The following is a 17981-nucleotide window of genomic DNA, read 5'->3' as shown; positions in this document are numbered from 1 at the left end:
ATTTTTGTTTCATTGACTCCTTTGACACTCCATTAAAGGCAATGGGTCCCCTTGTCAATATAATGTTTTTAGATAAAACAAAATATATAGACTTTTAAAGGAAACCAATTATATTGAAATAAAGTTTGGGTTTTTTTCCTACCCAGGATCATAGACCACAGGTTACAAACGCTTCTTCTAGATCTTTTATCCCTTCAAATAAATCTTATTATTTTATCTAATAATAATAGTTTTTATGTAGCACTTTAAAGTTTCCAAAATGCTATATGTATTTTATTTCATTTGAACCTCATAACTATGCTATGAGACAGGTTCCATTATTATCCTCATTTTTTAAGTTAGAAAACTGATCCTGAAAAAGGTTAAAGTGAGCCTATAGTTACAGCAGTCTGAGGTTACAAGTGTCTGAGGAAAGATTTCAGTTCCCATTGGTAGTTTCATTTACCTGCCTTCTTAAACTCTAAACTCATACAGTTATCCCTTCCATGTTGCAGGGATTAGGAGTGCAAGCGGCCCTACGATCTGGAAAATCCACATAAATCTTTTTGGGTTCCCTTCATACCAGAGAAGGTCTGAATTTTCTTTTATGGGGTGTTTACAGTACATTATTATAAAATTGTGGTTGATATTATACAATACAATACATATATCCATTTCTGAGTTTCTAAACTTTTTCTGTGTTGTCTACTGGAGTTCACAAGTTTCTGTTTTCTTCTGCAAAATTCCCCAAAAATTCCCATTTAATTTCTTATGCCAATTCATGATCTATCAAAGTCACGATGTGGAAAACCGTACTTAAATTTTAAAACTATAGGATTCAGATGTGGAAAGACATTAAAGGTCCTCTTAAACATCCCTTTTATTTTGCAAATCAGTAATATGATGGGAAATAAATGACTTATCTCCATACCTCAGTAGCAGAGCTGGGATTCAAATTCAGGTTTGCTAGTGCCGCCCCCCCTTTCTTGTGTATCTCTCTACCTGGCCTTCTTAGGTGTTTTAAATTTTTTCTCTTCATTTTCTTCAAAATCTCCTTCTTTTGACTTTCCTATCTCTATTTCTTGCCTCAACTATTGTAATAATTTCCTAATTCATTTACTTAACTCTAGTGTCCTCTTCTCTCCAATCTACTCTCCACACAGCTGCCAAATTGATACTTAAAAAAGCATCATGCTATTTCTCTATTCAAGGTTCAGTGCTTCTCTTTTGCTTCTTATATAAAATATATACTGGCATTTAGAGCCTTTCACAATCTGGCACCAAATTGATTCACTTGTTTTCCTTCTGTGTAATTCTGTCTTTTGTCTCTCCTTAGTTCAGTTAGTCAATAAGCATTTATTATACATGTACTGTGTGCCAGACTCTGTTAAGCCCTGGGGATGCAAATACAAAAAAGAAAGTCCTGGGGTTCAAGGAGTTCACAATCTAATGGGGGAAGACAACACACAAAAAGGAGGCTAAAAGGGAATGGTGGGGGAGAAATGATGGATAAGTACAAAGGAATGCAGCCAGGGTGAGGTAGCTGACCTGGACCTTCTCCTTAAATCAAAATTGTGGGAGAACCTCTTCATCCCACTCTCTATTCAGAAAAGTACCAAGGCTGATGCAACCTTGCAGGATGATGAGATTCCTGATGAAGCTCACATTCCCTTCAAGGGGCCAAAATGCCAAGAGATGTTCATTCTTTCCCCAGTTATTAATGTTCCCCTCTCGCCTAATTACTTTGTTTTGTGTCACACACCAGCACTTTATAATAATTGTTTGTAAATTGAATGGATTTTTTCCAATCAACTGAACTAGCTATATTGTTATAGTGTTGCTGGTTTTTTGTTTGTTTGTTTTGTGGGGCAGTGAGGGATAAGTGACTTGCCCAGGGTCATACAGCCAGTAAGTATCAAGTGTCTGAGGCTGGATTTGAACTCAGGTCCTCTTGAACCCAGGGCCAGTGCTTTATCCACTGTGCCACCTAGCTGCCCCCTATAGTGTTGCTGTTTGATATTTGCAGAGCACAACTATTGAGAATATTGTATTTCCATAGATGGAATAAAACATTAGTATGAATATATATGCACAGATTGACCTTAGTAAAGAAAGCACAGGAGTTATCAGTTAAGGTGAGTGATAGGGAAGAAATCTTGCATGTAAGATGATTTTCAAAATTATTAGTGTTTGGTTAGGACATATATTTTTGTTACAGAATATACCATGGGAAGAAGAAAAAAAAAGTGTCAAGTAAAAATCTTCAAAAGTAATGGCCTGATCTGCCTTGTTTCAGATTTTAAGTATAATCTGTTATAGCTGCAATTTGTAGCATGGTAAATCTAGTTCTGGAAGGGACCTCAGAGGCTGCTTATCTCATCTAGTTTGAGGGAACTGAGGTCCAGGAGGGAGGTTTTATGGGTTAGCCAAAATCCATCTGGGTATCAGTCATCAGAAGCAGGATTTTAACCCACATCCTCTGACCTAGTCCTTTCTCCAGAGTACCACACTACTTCCTGAAAGGATGGCAGATTTGGTGTATGTGCATCCTTTTAAAAAAATTAAAAAGGAAGAAAGAAAGAAGTGATTGTTATTTTTTGTTTTTAAAAAGAGATTTTGTTGTTTAAAGAAAAAAGATTTTATCTCTCAATCAGCAGGTGAATTAAGGAAGAGGAAAAAGTGTTAAAGGGCCAAATGGGTAAATACAGGATATAATTTGGAAAGGCAATTCATATATAAAGCAAATTGCATAACAATAATAGCGGATAACCCATGTTTATATAGTGCTTTAAGGTTTGCAAAGCACTTTAAACATATTATCACTTGATCCTCACAACAACCATGAAATAGGAGGTATAATAGAATTTGCTGTGTGAAATACTGTACTACAAACACACAAAGGCATCTTAGTGGGCCATTAAAAATGAGTAAATGGTGGTTAAAAAATTTGGAGTATGGCTAAATTCTGTGAAATTAACTTTCTTTTCTTTTGTATTTTATTTATAGGAAATGGCTCTGAAAGTTAAATGAAGCCAAGAAAACATATGAATAGATTGTTGTTACATATTCTGGGAAGAGCATATCAGACAATAATTGGATTTGGGTAACCAGTCATAATGAAGAAAATTAGTCTTAAGACCTTTCGGAAGTCATTTAACTTGAATAAAAGTAAGGAAGAGAATGATTTTGTGGTGGTACAACAACCATCACTAACCACTGACTTTGGAAAAGATGATTCCTTGTTTAGTAGCTGCTATGGTAAAGATTTGGCCAGCTGTGAAATCAACAGCGAAGATGAGAAAAGTGGGAAAAATAGATCCAAAAGTGAAAGTTTAATGGGTACTTTAAAAAGGAGACTTTCAGCAAAACAAAAGCAGAAAGGCAAGGGCAGCCCACCATCTGTGAACTCTGCAGATGAGGACACCTTCTCCTCTTCATCAGCTCCTATAGTTTTTAAAGATGTAAGAGCTCAAAGACCATTAAGATCAACCTCTCTTCGTAGTCATCATTATAGTCCTACTCCATGGCCTCTTCGTCCCACAAACTCAGAGGAGACCTGTATCAAAATGGAAGTAAGAGTCAAGGCTTTGGTTCACTCCTCCAATCCAAGCCCAGCACTGAATGGCGTTCGGAAAGATTTTCATGATTTGCAGTCTGACAGTGTGTTCCAAGAACAAAACAGTGCATTAAAAAGTACAGAATCTCAAAATGGAGACCTGCATCTTCACATCGATGAACATGTGCCTGTAGTTATTGGACTTATGCCTCAGGACTACATTCAGTATACTGTGCCTTTAGATGAGGGAATGTATCCTTTGGAAGGATCACGTAGTTATTGTCTGGACAGCTCCTCTCCCATGGAAGTTTCAGCTGTTCCTTCTCAGGTAGGAAGGAACTCATTCCATGAGGATGAGAGCCAGGTAGACCAGGACATAGTAGTTGCCCCAGATATCTTTGTGGATCAGGCAGTTAACGGCTTGTTGATTGGCACCACGGGAGTCATGTTGCAAAGCCCAAGAGTTAATCACAGTGATGTCCCTCCACTCTCACCATTGCTACCTCCAATGCAGAATAATCAAATCCAAAGGAACTTTAATGGACTGAATGGCACAGATACACATGTGTCTGAAAGTATGCGTTGTCATTTGAATTTTGATCCTAACACTGCTCCTGGAGTTGGAAGAGTTTATGACTCTGTACAAAATAGTGGCCCTATGGTTGTGACAAGTCTCACAGAAGAACTGAAAAAACTTGCAAAACAGGGATGGTACTGGGGACCAATTACACGCTGGGAAGCAGAAGGAAAACTGGCAAATGTGCCGGATGGTTCTTTTCTTGTTCGTGATAGTTCAGATGACCGTTACCTTTTAAGCTTGAGCTTTCGCTCCCATGGTAAAACACTTCACACTAGAATTGAACATTCAAATGGTAGGTTTAGTTTTTATGAACAACCAGATGTAGAAGGGCATACTTCTATAGTTGATCTAATTGAACATTCAATCAGGGACTCTGAAAATGGAGCTTTTTGCTATTCACGGTCTCGGTTGCCTGGATCTGCAACCTACCCTGTCAGACTGACCAATCCTGTATCACGGTTCATGCAGGTACGTTCATTGCAGTACCTGTGTCGTTTTGTTATACGTCAATACACCAGAATAGACTTGATTCAAAAACTGCCTTTGCCAAACAAAATGAAGGATTATTTACAAGAAAAGCACTACTGAAAGCTTATGGGAATCTTGCATCTTGCACTTTGGGAACAAGAAAAAGAGATTGAAATACAGTTTACAAACTTTCATTGCTATCAGAATCTTTTGCTGCCATAACTATTTCGGTTTTATGTGTAAACAAGAGTAACACATTGTTTTGTTTGGGGATGGGGAGGTGTTGGCAAGGTGTCTTAGGTTTATTTTTTGCTTTTTAAAGGAAAAATCTTGAGGTTATTAGAAGTGTGAAATCTTTCATCAATGTGCAGAATAATCACAATGTGAATTATCAGATTATACTTAGTTTTCCCCCCAAATCCTTTGCTGCTATCCACTGTGATTTTTATGCATTAAAAGCACATTTCATGTGTATTCAATCTTAAGTAAAGTTGAATGAAACTTGTTAGTCGTCTCTTCAGAAAGACCCATTTTCAAAAGATTATAATCTTCAAGAAACTAGTATAAAAAATGAAAATTGGTATTAGTCTCATCTTATGTTTTTAAAAAGTACTTTTAATTTGGAATGTATAAAATTACATAACTTTAGGTAAATGGAACAAAGATAATGCAGCATATCTTTTGAAACAGTCATTTTTTGTTATTGTTAATTATCTGAGTTTTTATTTGGTTTTTGATTCCAAGAAGTTAAATATTTCATTGCTTCCATTTTCATCTTATGGTTTGCTTGGCTGTCCCCCCCAAAAAAATGGCATTCCTTTGAAGAACCTTGAAAAATATGTACACACTAGTATAGGACATGAAGTCTCTTCTTTACTTAAACATGGACACAAATTGGCATAACATAAATTTCATCATGAAAATAGATCTATTAATTGAAGAAATCGTACATGATAATAGATCACATAGGGTATTCTTTGCCAACTTTCATTTTTGTTTACCTACCTTGCTTTCTGGCAAAAATGTTTTATATGTGATTTAATTTGACATTTTCTTTGTTAAAACTTGATTGTACAAAATTATTCTTAATTTGATTATATTTCAACTCTAACAGAAAAAAATTAAAATCTACTGTTTTGTATTTGAAGTTAGAGTGACATTTTTTTCACATGTGATTATGGAAAGGTGCTTGATTTACACAGAATTTCATTTGATGATAAACTGTATGGAGTCTATTTAAGAATTACCAAGGCCATATCAGGAGTACTGTGGTCCTAATGCCTCCCATTTGGAAAGTGGTTTGTAAATTCAGCAATCTGGGCTCAAAAGAATTCAGCATATTTCTCTTTCATGGACCCCATACTACTCTGATGTAAAATTATACATTTTGTTTAAAGAACACCAGAACCTAATATGTTTTACTTTGAGAAGTTCATCCCTTCATAGGTACTTTAATGTCCAATTCATAACAAATTAAATTATTTTTCTTAATGATGAGAAATTCTTTTTCTTCCAACCCTACTTCTCTCAGTTTGTAATGTCTATTTTATCATTATTTGGTGTTATAATGCACTGTTTTGGAATTGCATAAAATAAACTTAACTTCCTTTATCAAGAGAAAAAGCTTTAAAAGAAACAACCCATTATAAGATGAAGATTTGGAGGCTTTTCCCTTGTTATTAACAAGTTGTCGTTTTTCTTTCCATTTATTCCCACTTAATGTAGAACTTGCTGATTTGTCCGTATATGTATGTAAACTTGCATCCTGATTTTTTTCTTTGCTTTTGGAGAATAAAAACTGCCGAAATTTTATGCAGGAAAGACACCCATGAGATTTGGCTTTTACTTGGAGTGAAGGAAGGATGGTATTTCATTTTTATGGAATTGTACCTTGTTGGGAAGAAGCCTCTTTAATTTTCTTTACTTTTAAAATGTATTTCATTTAATAAAATTGAGTAGATTTTAATAATGCAAATGTTCACTATTAGCGATTTGAATTAAGAATGACAAAAAGATATTGAACTCATGTGAGATACTGTTATGGTATATTGTTTTTTCCCCAGGGGACTGATTTTAAACATTACATTAGATTGATGCAAAAGGCCTGGTGCTAAATTCCTATTGATGATGGGCATTACTAGAGAGATACTTCAAAGAAATTCTTTAGGAAAATATTGATAATACCTTCTCTTAAAGAAACATGTTTACTCATTTTACTACAAAGATGCCACTTTATTAAGCCCCTTCAGCAGAAGTGCTCAGTGACTTTTAGACTATCCTATATTTCAGTTTGGTCACATGGAATAATTTTTCCATAGTCTAAAGCCTGAATTTTGAAATGATTTCATATATTGACTGTGTTTGAGATATCATCATTGAATTCTGAATTAAGCTTGTATTTTTTTTGGCTCAGTTTACCTAAATTTTTTTATAGTCCTCTTTTATGTTTTTGGAATACAAATACTAATAGTCTTCTAATTCATATTGCTACTTGTTGATGTGCTTTCACATGTGTCCTTAATATAAAATAATATTTTAAACGAGTTTTATCCCTAAAGCTGACATAATTTGAAGTTACTATAACTTGTCCTCAAAATTAAAAAAAAAAACATGTGCCAAGAAATTAATGTGTAATCATAAACATAATGGAGATTGAAGTACATTGCAGCTATTCAGTCATAGTAGGTTCAGGTAGTACAATATAACTAGGAATTTTGTGTTTGTGATGTTAAAGGAGGCTGGTTGAAAATGGTTAATGGTTAATGCAGTTACCCAGTTATTGGGTTTGCATGATTCAGTTTGACTCGTTTGTCCTTCTCTGCCTACATTGACTGATTTTTGGAGAACTGTATCAAATGATGATGGCTTGTGTGTTACATAGGTATAGCCCAAATCTATGCTGACAAAATCTTTGCTTATGAGAAGGAAATAAATAGGAAATTTTTGTCAATTTTTGCCAATAATAATAGATGAGGAAGATGAATCTTTATAAATCATATTAAATGACAAAAGCTATTTTCACAGTTCCAATACACTACTGTGTAAAATGAATAACAATACGATTGAGAGTACTTGAAGATGTCTTAAAAAACAAACAAACCACAAAGGAAAAATAGTTCTCATCCTACTTGGTGCAATACTCTTAAAGTTTGGAAGGCAAACCCTTAAGTTACAAAGTGAGTATAGAATGAAAAACAATTTTTAAATCTAGAATTTCTGAACCAGCCATTTAGATCAGCCATCTTGCTCTTAAAGAAAACAATGTGCCAAAAGGCTAAATTATTGGAATATGATGAATACAATTAATTACACATTAAACATTACTTTATAATTGCTGAGCCAGTATTATTAAAACAGGATGGAAATTAGTAAAGTCTTAAGTAGGAAATGAATATGCAATGTCTCGATTTTGCTGGTGCCACAAAAGTCTAAATATTTTTCTTAAGATCACTGCTTTCAGAAATGCCAATTTTAAAATATTGTATATTTCATAGTTTTCATGATAAGAGATTACTTTATGACTGATTCAGAAGAATAATTTTTATTTTAATCCTAACTGCATTTCATAGTATGTGAATTATGAATTTGAAAATGGAATCACACTACCAGCAATAGATAGTATTATTGAATACACTAATAAGGAACAATCCCCTGTTCCAGGAATAACTTTTAAATCCTAAACTAAAATTATTGGTACGGTAGTAATCGCAAATTTGGTTTCTTTTAATACTTTTTTAATCCTGTAAAGAATGTTTTTTATAAACATCCTTTTTATTAATAGTTAATCATAACATGGAAAAATGTTGTGTAGTTGCTGTATCTGAAAAGTGTTCCAAACTCTACAACCACAGATCATGACAAATTCTTATAGAATTTTGTATTAAGTATACATGTTGGGTTAAAGAAATTTTATAGTGGTGATGGAGTGCCATGAAATTAATACTTGCAATCCAAATTGCTGTAGTTTACACTTTTCTGTATGTTTCAAACCAGGTGTGTACCATTTGTACTGAGCACACCACAGAATGAGAATTATCCAAAGTTCATTGATTTTAATATGTGTTTTGGTTTGTAAACAAAATTATAGTAATTTCTTGCACATTTTTGGAAAATAATTGTATAAGATCTTATGTATCTGCTTCTAGATACAATGTGTAAATAAAATTTCATTCACAAAATAATCTGCTTTAGTATTCTATATTTAATTATCTGATTGAAACAAATTTTAAATTTAATTGGTGATTATTTCTGAATACATCCTGTCCTGATCAGGAAACTTAAAGTCCATAGATTATGTTGTTTAAAATCTAAATTGTGAGTTCAAATCTGCTCCCCCCCCCTCCAGTCTTGGGGGGAAGCTGGCTAAAATCACTGAGAAATTCAGCAAGAGTTTAAGCTTTTAAAGATTTATTAAAATATACATTATAAGTTAGGAGAGAGAGAGAAAGAGAGAGAGAGAGAGAGAGAGAGAGAGAGAGAGAGAGAGAGAGAGAGAGATTGAGAACAGATTCGTTCCTTATAGCATGGAAATCCTAGCTCAGATCTAATTTAGTATAGCCAGAGAGAAAGAAAGCAAATTTCTTTCCTAGCAGCATACATGAACTATCTCACCACCAAACCAGGGTCGGAACAACTAAGAGGGCCCCCCCACCCCCTTCTCCATATGCCGCCATACTCATTTCCCAGACGAAAAGAGGCCAATCCTCAACAGCTTTTCCCAGAAACAGGAAGCAGGGCTGTCCACACACACAGCTCCAAGCTAATTGGCTGGGAGCTTTGATTGACATGACTTCTGGATGCCAAGTCACATGCTTTCTCCTCAGGGTAGAGCTCACAAGATGAAATGTAATCAACCATATATATATATATATATATTTTTTTTTTTAGTGAGGCAATTGGGGTTAAGTGACTTGCCCAAGGTCACACAGCTTGTAAGTGTTAAGTGTCTGAGGCCGTATTTGAACTCAGGTACTCCTGATTCCAGGGCCGGTGCTCTATCCACTGCGCCACCTAGCTGCCCAATCAACCATATTTTTATTTCTTATTTGTATAGAAAAGATCTAAATATATCTTCTCATTTGTAGAAAATTAGGTAAAGGAAAAATTACTTCAGTATAAGTAAGCTTATTACTGCTCTCTTCTTTAAGCTAGACTTTAAACTTCAAAACATCTTGTTACCTCTTCATTTATTGGAAAAGGAAAAATAAAACTACAATTAAAATTTTTTTAGGAAAAGAAGAATTTTATTCACTAAAAAGCATTTACCGGAGTCTTTCAGAATATTTATAAGGGTCAAAAAGAGTTGGCAACCGGCTAGACTTTCCCTTATATTTTTATGTCTTCCTCCACTGCAGCTTCATTGAGTGAGAAGTGAACATAAAAGAACAAGAGGGGTGAGCAGATAATGAATACATTTTTTAAAAACATCTATCTATATAGTGAAATCCTCACTGAGGAAAGACAGAATGGGTGCTAGTCTGAACGAGTTAAAATATGAATTACAGGAAATTCTCAAATATAACCTATTATTATCGAATACAAACATACAAACATGACAAGCAGTTGTCCTGCTTTTAATGATCTTACAACCTAAGGGTATAAGACATTAAAATAAGAATGATAGCAAAGTAGTATGTAATAAGATCAAAGAGTCAAAAGTCCTATAAAATTTGAGCAGGGGTTACTTTTAGGAGGAGAGAATCAACAGAGCTCTATGAAATAGTTAATTAGCTCTGAGAACACCAGGCAAAGCAAATTTTACATAAGAAGAATATTTTATAATAATTTTACCTCCATGTGTGGTAAATTGAGGAAATAATACTCCCATATCATAGATAAGGAAATGAAGCCTCAGAAATTAACTTGAACTTGGGGATCATATAGTAAGCAGTAAAGTTGAGACTAGAACCCAAATCATCTAACTGCAGGTCCTGTATATCTGGAATTCTTCACTTGAGGTCTGTAAACTTATTTTGATAACTTAATATAATTAATTTACTTTGTAATAATATATTTTATGCATTTAGTCAATAAGCATTTATTAAGCACCATGCATAAAGTACTAAGTCCTGTGAATACAAACAAAAGCAAAAGACAGTTTCTGCCCTTGGGGAACTCACAATGCAAGGGGGGGGGAACAACATGCAACAAATATGTATAAACAAGCAATGGGCATGATCAACAAGAGACAATTAACAGGAGGGAGGCACCAGAATTAAGAGGAATAAAGAAAGGTATCTTGCAGAAGGTGGGGGTTTTAACTTGGACTTTCAGCCAGGGAATCCAAGAGACAGAGATGAGGAAGGAGAGAGAAGCATTCCAAGCATAGGGGACAGCAACAGAAAATGCCTGGAGCTGAGAGATGGGGTGTCTTATTCAAGGACCAGCAAGAAGGCCAGTGTCACTATCTTAGAGATCCATAGCCTTCATCAAAAGTCTATAATACAAAAATGTTGGGGGCAGCTAGGTGGCACAATGGATAAAGCACTGGCCCTGGATTCAGGAGGACCTGAGTTCAAATCCAGCCTCAGACACTTGACACTTACTAGCTGTGTGACCCTGGGCAAGTCATTTAACCCTCATTGCCCTGCAAAAACAAACAAACAAACAAACAAAAAATGTTAACAAGCCATTCTCTAAATACACCATGCTGTTCTCCTAGGAGGCCTCCGAGCCCAGTGATTTCTCTGAATGAACTATGAGTACCAATATTGCATAAACCAAAAGTCTTATGGGTGAATCATCCATTTGCATGCTATAGTGAGTTTAAATTTTACTCCTTGAAGTCTGTCCATTTCTGATTCCTCTTCAGAAGCCAGGTGCCAATATGTAACTTAGGTCTACTATGTCCTACCCATAAGTTGCTGATAAATTGAGTTAAACTGATACATCACCCCTTACCCATTCTCTCTCATCAGTGGACCTCACCTATTTTGCTGTGAAGATAAAAGTCATACATTGTGAACTACATGTTAGCTTATTACACAAAATCCCTCTCCATTATTTATTCCTTGACTCCAGCCTATGGGTGGTTGCCAAAGCCAACCTCTCTGATAGTGCTCTTGATTATAGCTTAGGCTTCGTCAAACTCTGTTTTATTGGACCTTTCCCTTCTGCCTACAAACATTCCCATCACTCATCCTTAAAAACCTTCTCTTCTATAAGCTGTCATCCTGTATCTTACCCCACATTCACATCCAAATTCCTAAAAAGCAACAATTAAGCACATATTTCCTCTCCTCTTCCTCATATTATAATGCTTTTTCTGTCTTCTTACTGCCCCCCCATCCTGCCCCTCTACCAAAACTGTTCACTCCAGGTTTATTAATGACATTTAAATTGCTAAATCTTTTAGACTTATTAGTCTTTATACTCCCTGGGTACTTCAGCTTTCATGATCCTACTTCATCCTACCTCTCCTCTCCTCTTTTTTTTTTTTTTTTTTTGGCAGGGCAATGAGGGTTAAGTGACGTGCCCAGGGTTACACAGCTAGTAAGAGTCAAGTGTCTGAGGCCGGATTTGAACTCAGCTCCTCCTGAATCCAGGGCCAGTGCTCTATCCACTGCGCCACCAAGCTGCCCCCTCCCTACCTCTCCTCTTACTCCTCATCCTCCTTTCTTCGGTTATCCTCCTCCTCTGGGCTTGAGGATTGGTATCCCCCAAAGTTCTGTTCTGGGCCCTATTCTTTCAATATGCTCTTGTGTGGGGATCTCATCAGTTCCACCGATTCGATTATGTTTGTACGAATGATTTCCGAACCTGTCTAGCTCTAGTACCGGTCTTGCCTCCCCAACTTCCTGCTGGGCATCTTCACCTTGATGTCCCATAGGAAACTCAAACTCAAGCATGTACAGAGCAGAAATCATCTTCCCCCTAAATCCACCCCTTTTCCCAACTTTCCTATTTTTGTTGGAGGTACTACTATCCTTCTAGTCTCTTAATGTTCATGCCCTTGATGCCTTCCTTACACTCATGTCCCATCTCCCACATTCTAATTAGTTGCCAGCTTTCACAAATTCTCTACAACATTTCTTGCATATGTCAACTCTCCACTTATATGGTCATCACCTTATTTCAGACCCTTATCATCTCTCACCTGAACTAACTGCAACTAATTAGGATCCTGGCTTCTAGTCTCTCATGTCTCCAATCCATTTTCTACATAACAGCTTAAATATTATTCCTAAAGAACAGATCTGACCATGGTATTCCTTTTCTCAAGAATCTTCAGTACCTTTGCCTCTAGGATAGAATAACTCCTCAAAGGTTATTCAATGCTCTTTACAGTGAGGACTCCAGACTACCTTTCTAGCATATTCCACATTACTCAAAGCAAACTAAAAAATCTATTGTTGCCAGAACACAGTCTGAGGGGTAAGTCAACAGGCAGCAGTGACATTTAGACCCTGTAGTAATTAGCAGAAGAGGATGTGGTCCAATTTAAACCTCTAGGATTGCAGTAGAAAAGTACCCTGTGAGAAGGAGGGAAGTTTGGAAGAGGCAGTGGCTATGCCATCCAAGGACCATAAGGTGAGGTTACAGGAATGGTAGCAATCATGAAGGAGTTTGAGAAGTGGATGCCTCCCAATCAACATGACAACCGTAGGCAAAACCCCACCGGATTCTGTGCTAGTTATGGCTTTAAAGATGACATGGACAAGCAGCTAATAATTAAGTTTTGCTACAACATAATATTAGGAAAAAGGAATAGTATGAAATAAGGAAGGATAGGTTGAAACCACATTGTGGAATGCATTGTATGGCAGGCAAAGGAATCAACATTTTATCCTCTAGACCAAAGGTCCATACACACCTATAAGTAAAAAGATGAGCACTCATTTTTCACATTTGTGTATATATATATATATGCACACAAACATGTCTACAAACATGCATATATGTTTACACACATATGCACACAAACATGTCTACAAATATGTGTACACTTGGCTATTTTTAAAATTACACACATGTATTTAAGAGGCAGATGGGATGATAGATAGAACCAACCTTAAAGGAAGGGAGACTTACTTCAAGTTCACCTCTGATACAATATGGCTTTGTGATCCTAGACAAGTGGCAACTTCTTAGTGCTCTGGGAAATTCTAAAATTATTAGTCACAGAGAAGTTATCAATCTGCATTCATTGGTAGAGGAAATTCCTCACCCGAAAGTTTGAAAGTTTGCTTTACCAATGAAATCACAAGTAATCCCTGTTTCTATTTAAGAACTACTATACTAATAATGATATACATTATATAACCTACATAAAAAATAGAAATGAAAAAGGATGAGATAGAGATGAAATATTTGATCTTAAAGTTGATAGGGAACCCCTGGAGTTTATTGAGTAGGGGAGTTGATGAGGCTAGGACTGTGCTGTTCAGAAATTCCTTTGGCACCTATGAAGTAGATGGATTAGAGTGGGAAAAAGCTTGAGGCAGGGAGACCAATTCAAAAGGTCTTATAATAGTCCAAAGGAGAGGTGATGAAGGTCCATACTAGTGTGCTGGTTGTTTAAGTGGAAAGAAGGAAACAGGTTGGAGAAATGTAGAGATAGGAACAAGATTTGTTGTCTTGAATATGTGGGGTAAGAGTGAGGAATCGAGTATGACAGAGGTTGATTGTCAGCCTTAGGGCCTGGAATGATGGTGGTGCCCTAAACGATAATAGGAGAGTTTGGCTGAGGAGTAGGAAAAATAGACTATAATGAGATTTGCCATCTGTTGTAACCCATCTATTTTGGCTTATCCTACTCACTTTGCTCTACCCAAAATGAAGAAGGGAGAAGAGGGGACTATTTAACTCATGACCTGAAGAGCATAACCCTCACCCCTAATGGTACTTAACTATTGATTGCTATGGGGTACGTAAGTCAGGGGTGAGTTATAACTGCCCTTAGAAAGAAGGAGGTTGGTTGTTGTTGTTTGTCCTTCCTTCTTGAAGAGGACCATGACATCAGGGTGATGTTGTGACTTGCACTGAATTGGATTTAAGTGATGGAGGGCTGTGCAAGGTCACCAACCTCACTTTCTCTTCCCCATCTGGGTCCAGTGGCTAGATATATATCAGGACAATTGGAGATGGCCATGGATGTTTTTAAGGCAATTGGAGTTAAGTGACTTGCCCAGGGTCACACATGTAGTAAGTGTCTGAGGTGAGATTTGAACTCGGGTTCTCCTGACTGCAGGGCCAATGCTCTATACACTGCACCACCTAGCTACCCCTGGTGAGGCTGGTAACAGCAGAGAGGAAGAAGGGAAAGAGACACTTGGGAAATGTTGGAAAATAAGGGTAGATGTGATCGTTGGGCATACAAGCCTCATAACTGACCATTATTATGGGGAGTGCAGGAATTGCAATCCATATTTCCACTTTCTAATTGGTTGATAACACAACCCTTGTAGTCGGTTCTTGGCCTGCCCCCCCCCCGACACACCCCCCACCTTGGAGATTACTGCTCTAAACAAGGAGTCATTGAACCTTGAGCAAAGTGACTATGTCCAATTGACTCCATTTCTACCAGCTCCCAGGGTAACTATGCGACATGGTGCTGATAAGGCTCTGCTAGTTTTTTCATTGTCTTGGTAATAATGTTAAAATTCTTACAAAAATATAAAGTATTTTATCAACATCAGGTAATAAAACCTACCTTTATGTGAATCAATGAATGAATGAATGAAAAAAATAATTTAAGTGCTTATTATGGGCCAGGCCCTGCATTCAGTGCTGGGAATACAAATACAAAAGCAAATAGGGTCCCTGACCTCATGCAGCTTGTGTTCTTTAAATTTGATTTTATTTTACTTTTACAAAGATCTACTTTTCCTCCTTCCTATTTCCCCCTCCCCACTGAAGAAGAAAAAGAAACAAAACCCTTCTTAGAAATATGTATAATCAAGCAAAACAAATTTTTTCATTGGCCATGTCACTTAGTCGATAAAGATAAATTTAGTCACAAGGTAAAGAAAACACTTGATGTGGGCCTGTGACCAGGGATCTCTTTCAGAAGGTGGATTGCTTGTTTCATCAAGAATCCTCTGGAATTCTGCTTGATCAGAATTAAATCCTTTAAAAAAATTTTTTTTTAATTATTTTGTTACATTTTAAATTCCAAATTATGTCTCCCCTCCCTTCCCATCCCATACTATAGAAAGCCACCATTTGACATAGATAGACAGAAAGACAGACAGATTATATATACACACACATATATAAAACCATACTATGCATACTTCTGTTTATCAGTTCTTTCTCTGGAGGTATATAGTATCTTCCTTCATAAGTCCTTTGTAGTTGATTTGAGTATGTATAGGGCTCAGAATTAGTCATTCACAATTGTACTTCAAACAATATTGCTGTTATTGTATACACCTTTTTCTTGGTTCTGCTCATTTCACTTTTCATTATTTCATTCAAGTCTTTCCATGTTTTTCTAAAATCAACCAGCTCATCATTTTTACAGCATAGTAGTATTCCATTACAATTATATACCACAATTTGTTTATCCATTCCACAGTTGAAGGGCATCCCCTCAATTTCCAGTTCTTTGCCAAAGAGAGATGCTATACATATTTTAGAACATAGAGGTTCTTTTCCTTTTTCCCTGGTCCCCTTGGGAAACTGGTGGTTTCCCTGGGTCACTTAGGAAATTGGAAAAACGGCGGTATTGCTGGGTCAAAGTATATACACAATTTTATAAATCTTTGGGCATAATTCCATATTACTCTCTAAAATAGCTGGTTCAGTTCAAAGTTCCACCAATAGTGTATCAGTATCCCAGCAGCTTGTGTTCTCAATGCCATTTTCTACATGAGGTTTTTCCTGAATTTCCTAGGCTTCTGGTGCTTCCTCTGCCATCCCAAAGAGTATTCTGTATACACTTTGCATATATGTGGACATAATTTCCTCTCATAAGAATATAACCTCCTTGAGGACAGAAACTATTTCATTTTTATTTTTCTATCTCCAGCATCTAGCACAGTGCCTGGAACATAGTAGGTACTTAGTACATGTTTATTGATTGATGTATAAAGTTGTTTTTCTTCTCTGCCCACATCAAAAACTCACCACCATTTAGAAGATGATTTCTTATCAGTCTCCTCACACGGCCACTAATCCTTTGATCCTGTTGACCCATATGTTGGGGAATGAAGAGGTTTTCCATTCATCTAATTATAGAGCCTTGTTCTCTTCACAGGGTGAGTATTTTTTTTTTTTTGGTGGGGCAATTGGGGCTAAGTGACTTGCCCAGGGTCACACAGCTAGTAAGTGTCAAGTGTCTGAGGCTGCATTTGAACTCAGGACCTCCTGAATCCAGGGCCAGTGCTCTATTTACTGTGCCACCTAGCTGCCCCATCAGGGTGAGTATTAATGCTAGATAAGTAGCAAATCATGGTGAATACCACACTCTTAGATGTTAGAAGCCAAATTCCTTTGTGATTAATTTCAAATAGTGTATTTGTAGGGGGACATCAGAAAAGATATATATATTCTTTTGTTTTCCTGACATTTATTTATGTTTTGCTCAAAATAAGTTAAAAATTCTTTTTTGGGGGGAGGAGGTGAGGCAATTGGGGTTAAGTGACTTGCCCAGGGTCACAAAGCTATTAAGTGTCAGGTGTGTGAGGCCGGATTTGAACTCAGGTCTTCCTGACTCCAGGGCCGGTGCTCTATCCACTGCACCACCTAGCTGCCACTTCTTTGTAATATATTTTTTTAAATCCTTTATTCATGTTAACTCTGCTGTAGATGTATTGCAACATACAGGTCTTAGTAATTTTTAAGAAATGTGATTTGTGAAGAGCCAGTGATTCGAAATTCTTTTGATGAATCTTTTTTTTCCTTCCAGAATCAACTATTTCCATTGCTTGCTTGCTTTCTTCTTCTAAAGAAAATGGCCTACTTCTCATTTACCTTGAAAGCCAAGAGAATAGGATTCTACCATGATGACCTATGATCTATGAAACATGATCAGCCTGAGGACATTTTTTTCATTATAGCAAGTGACTGTTATATGGGCAAGGGTAGAACAAAGAAAAGCCTTTGAACCGCAATAGTTAGAGGGGCAAATTTAGTTATAAGATAAAGAAAACACTTATTGTGGGCCTGTGACCTGGGCTCAAAAATATTTTTATTATAATGAAGGTTTTGTTGTTACAATATTTGTTGCAATGGAATTAAACCCTTATTATAGAATACTTCTCACAGTTCTCTACTTTGTACCTTTGGTGTTTGCAGATTTTGATGAAGATTAAATTGCTCCTTAGATAAATTAGTTAACCTTAATTTCCTCTTCTGTGAAATGAAAGACTTTCATTGTATAGTTCTTTTCAGTTCTAAATTCAGTGAAGTGCTATTTGTTTTATTGCCTGTGGTTTTATTAAAGGGTGTTACACT

The 17981-nt window shown here is 36.4% G+C and overlaps 1 protein-coding gene across 3 annotated transcripts in view; it reads left to right on the top strand.

The window, feature by feature from the left end:
* SOCS6 (suppressor of cytokine signaling 6) overlaps nucleotides 1-8728 on the top strand; it is a 70956-nt gene extending 62228 nt beyond the window's left edge. For 2 of the 3 annotated variants that reach the window (XM_043976897.1, XM_043976899.1), the window contains one exon: nucleotides 2986-8728. In XM_043976897.1, the coding sequence (XP_043832832.1) occupies nucleotides 3096-4703 (1608 nt within the window). In that variant the 5' untranslated portion in view covers nucleotides 2986-3095 and the 3' untranslated portion in view covers nucleotides 4704-8728. Of the gene's footprint in view, nucleotides 1-494; nucleotides 571-2985 lie in introns of all 3 variants that reach the window. The other variant, XM_043976898.1, reaches the window with a different exon arrangement.
* The last annotated feature ends 9253 nt before the right edge of the window (nucleotides 8729-17981 follow it).

This window comes from Dromiciops gliroides, chromosome 1 (genome assembly GCF_019393635.1).
Source record: "Dromiciops gliroides isolate mDroGli1 chromosome 1, mDroGli1.pri, whole genome shotgun sequence".
Taxonomy (NCBI): domain Eukaryota; kingdom Metazoa; phylum Chordata; class Mammalia; order Microbiotheria; family Microbiotheriidae; genus Dromiciops; species Dromiciops gliroides.
Note: the sequence above shows the minus strand (reverse complement) of the source record. Positions and strands in the feature narration are given on the sequence as shown.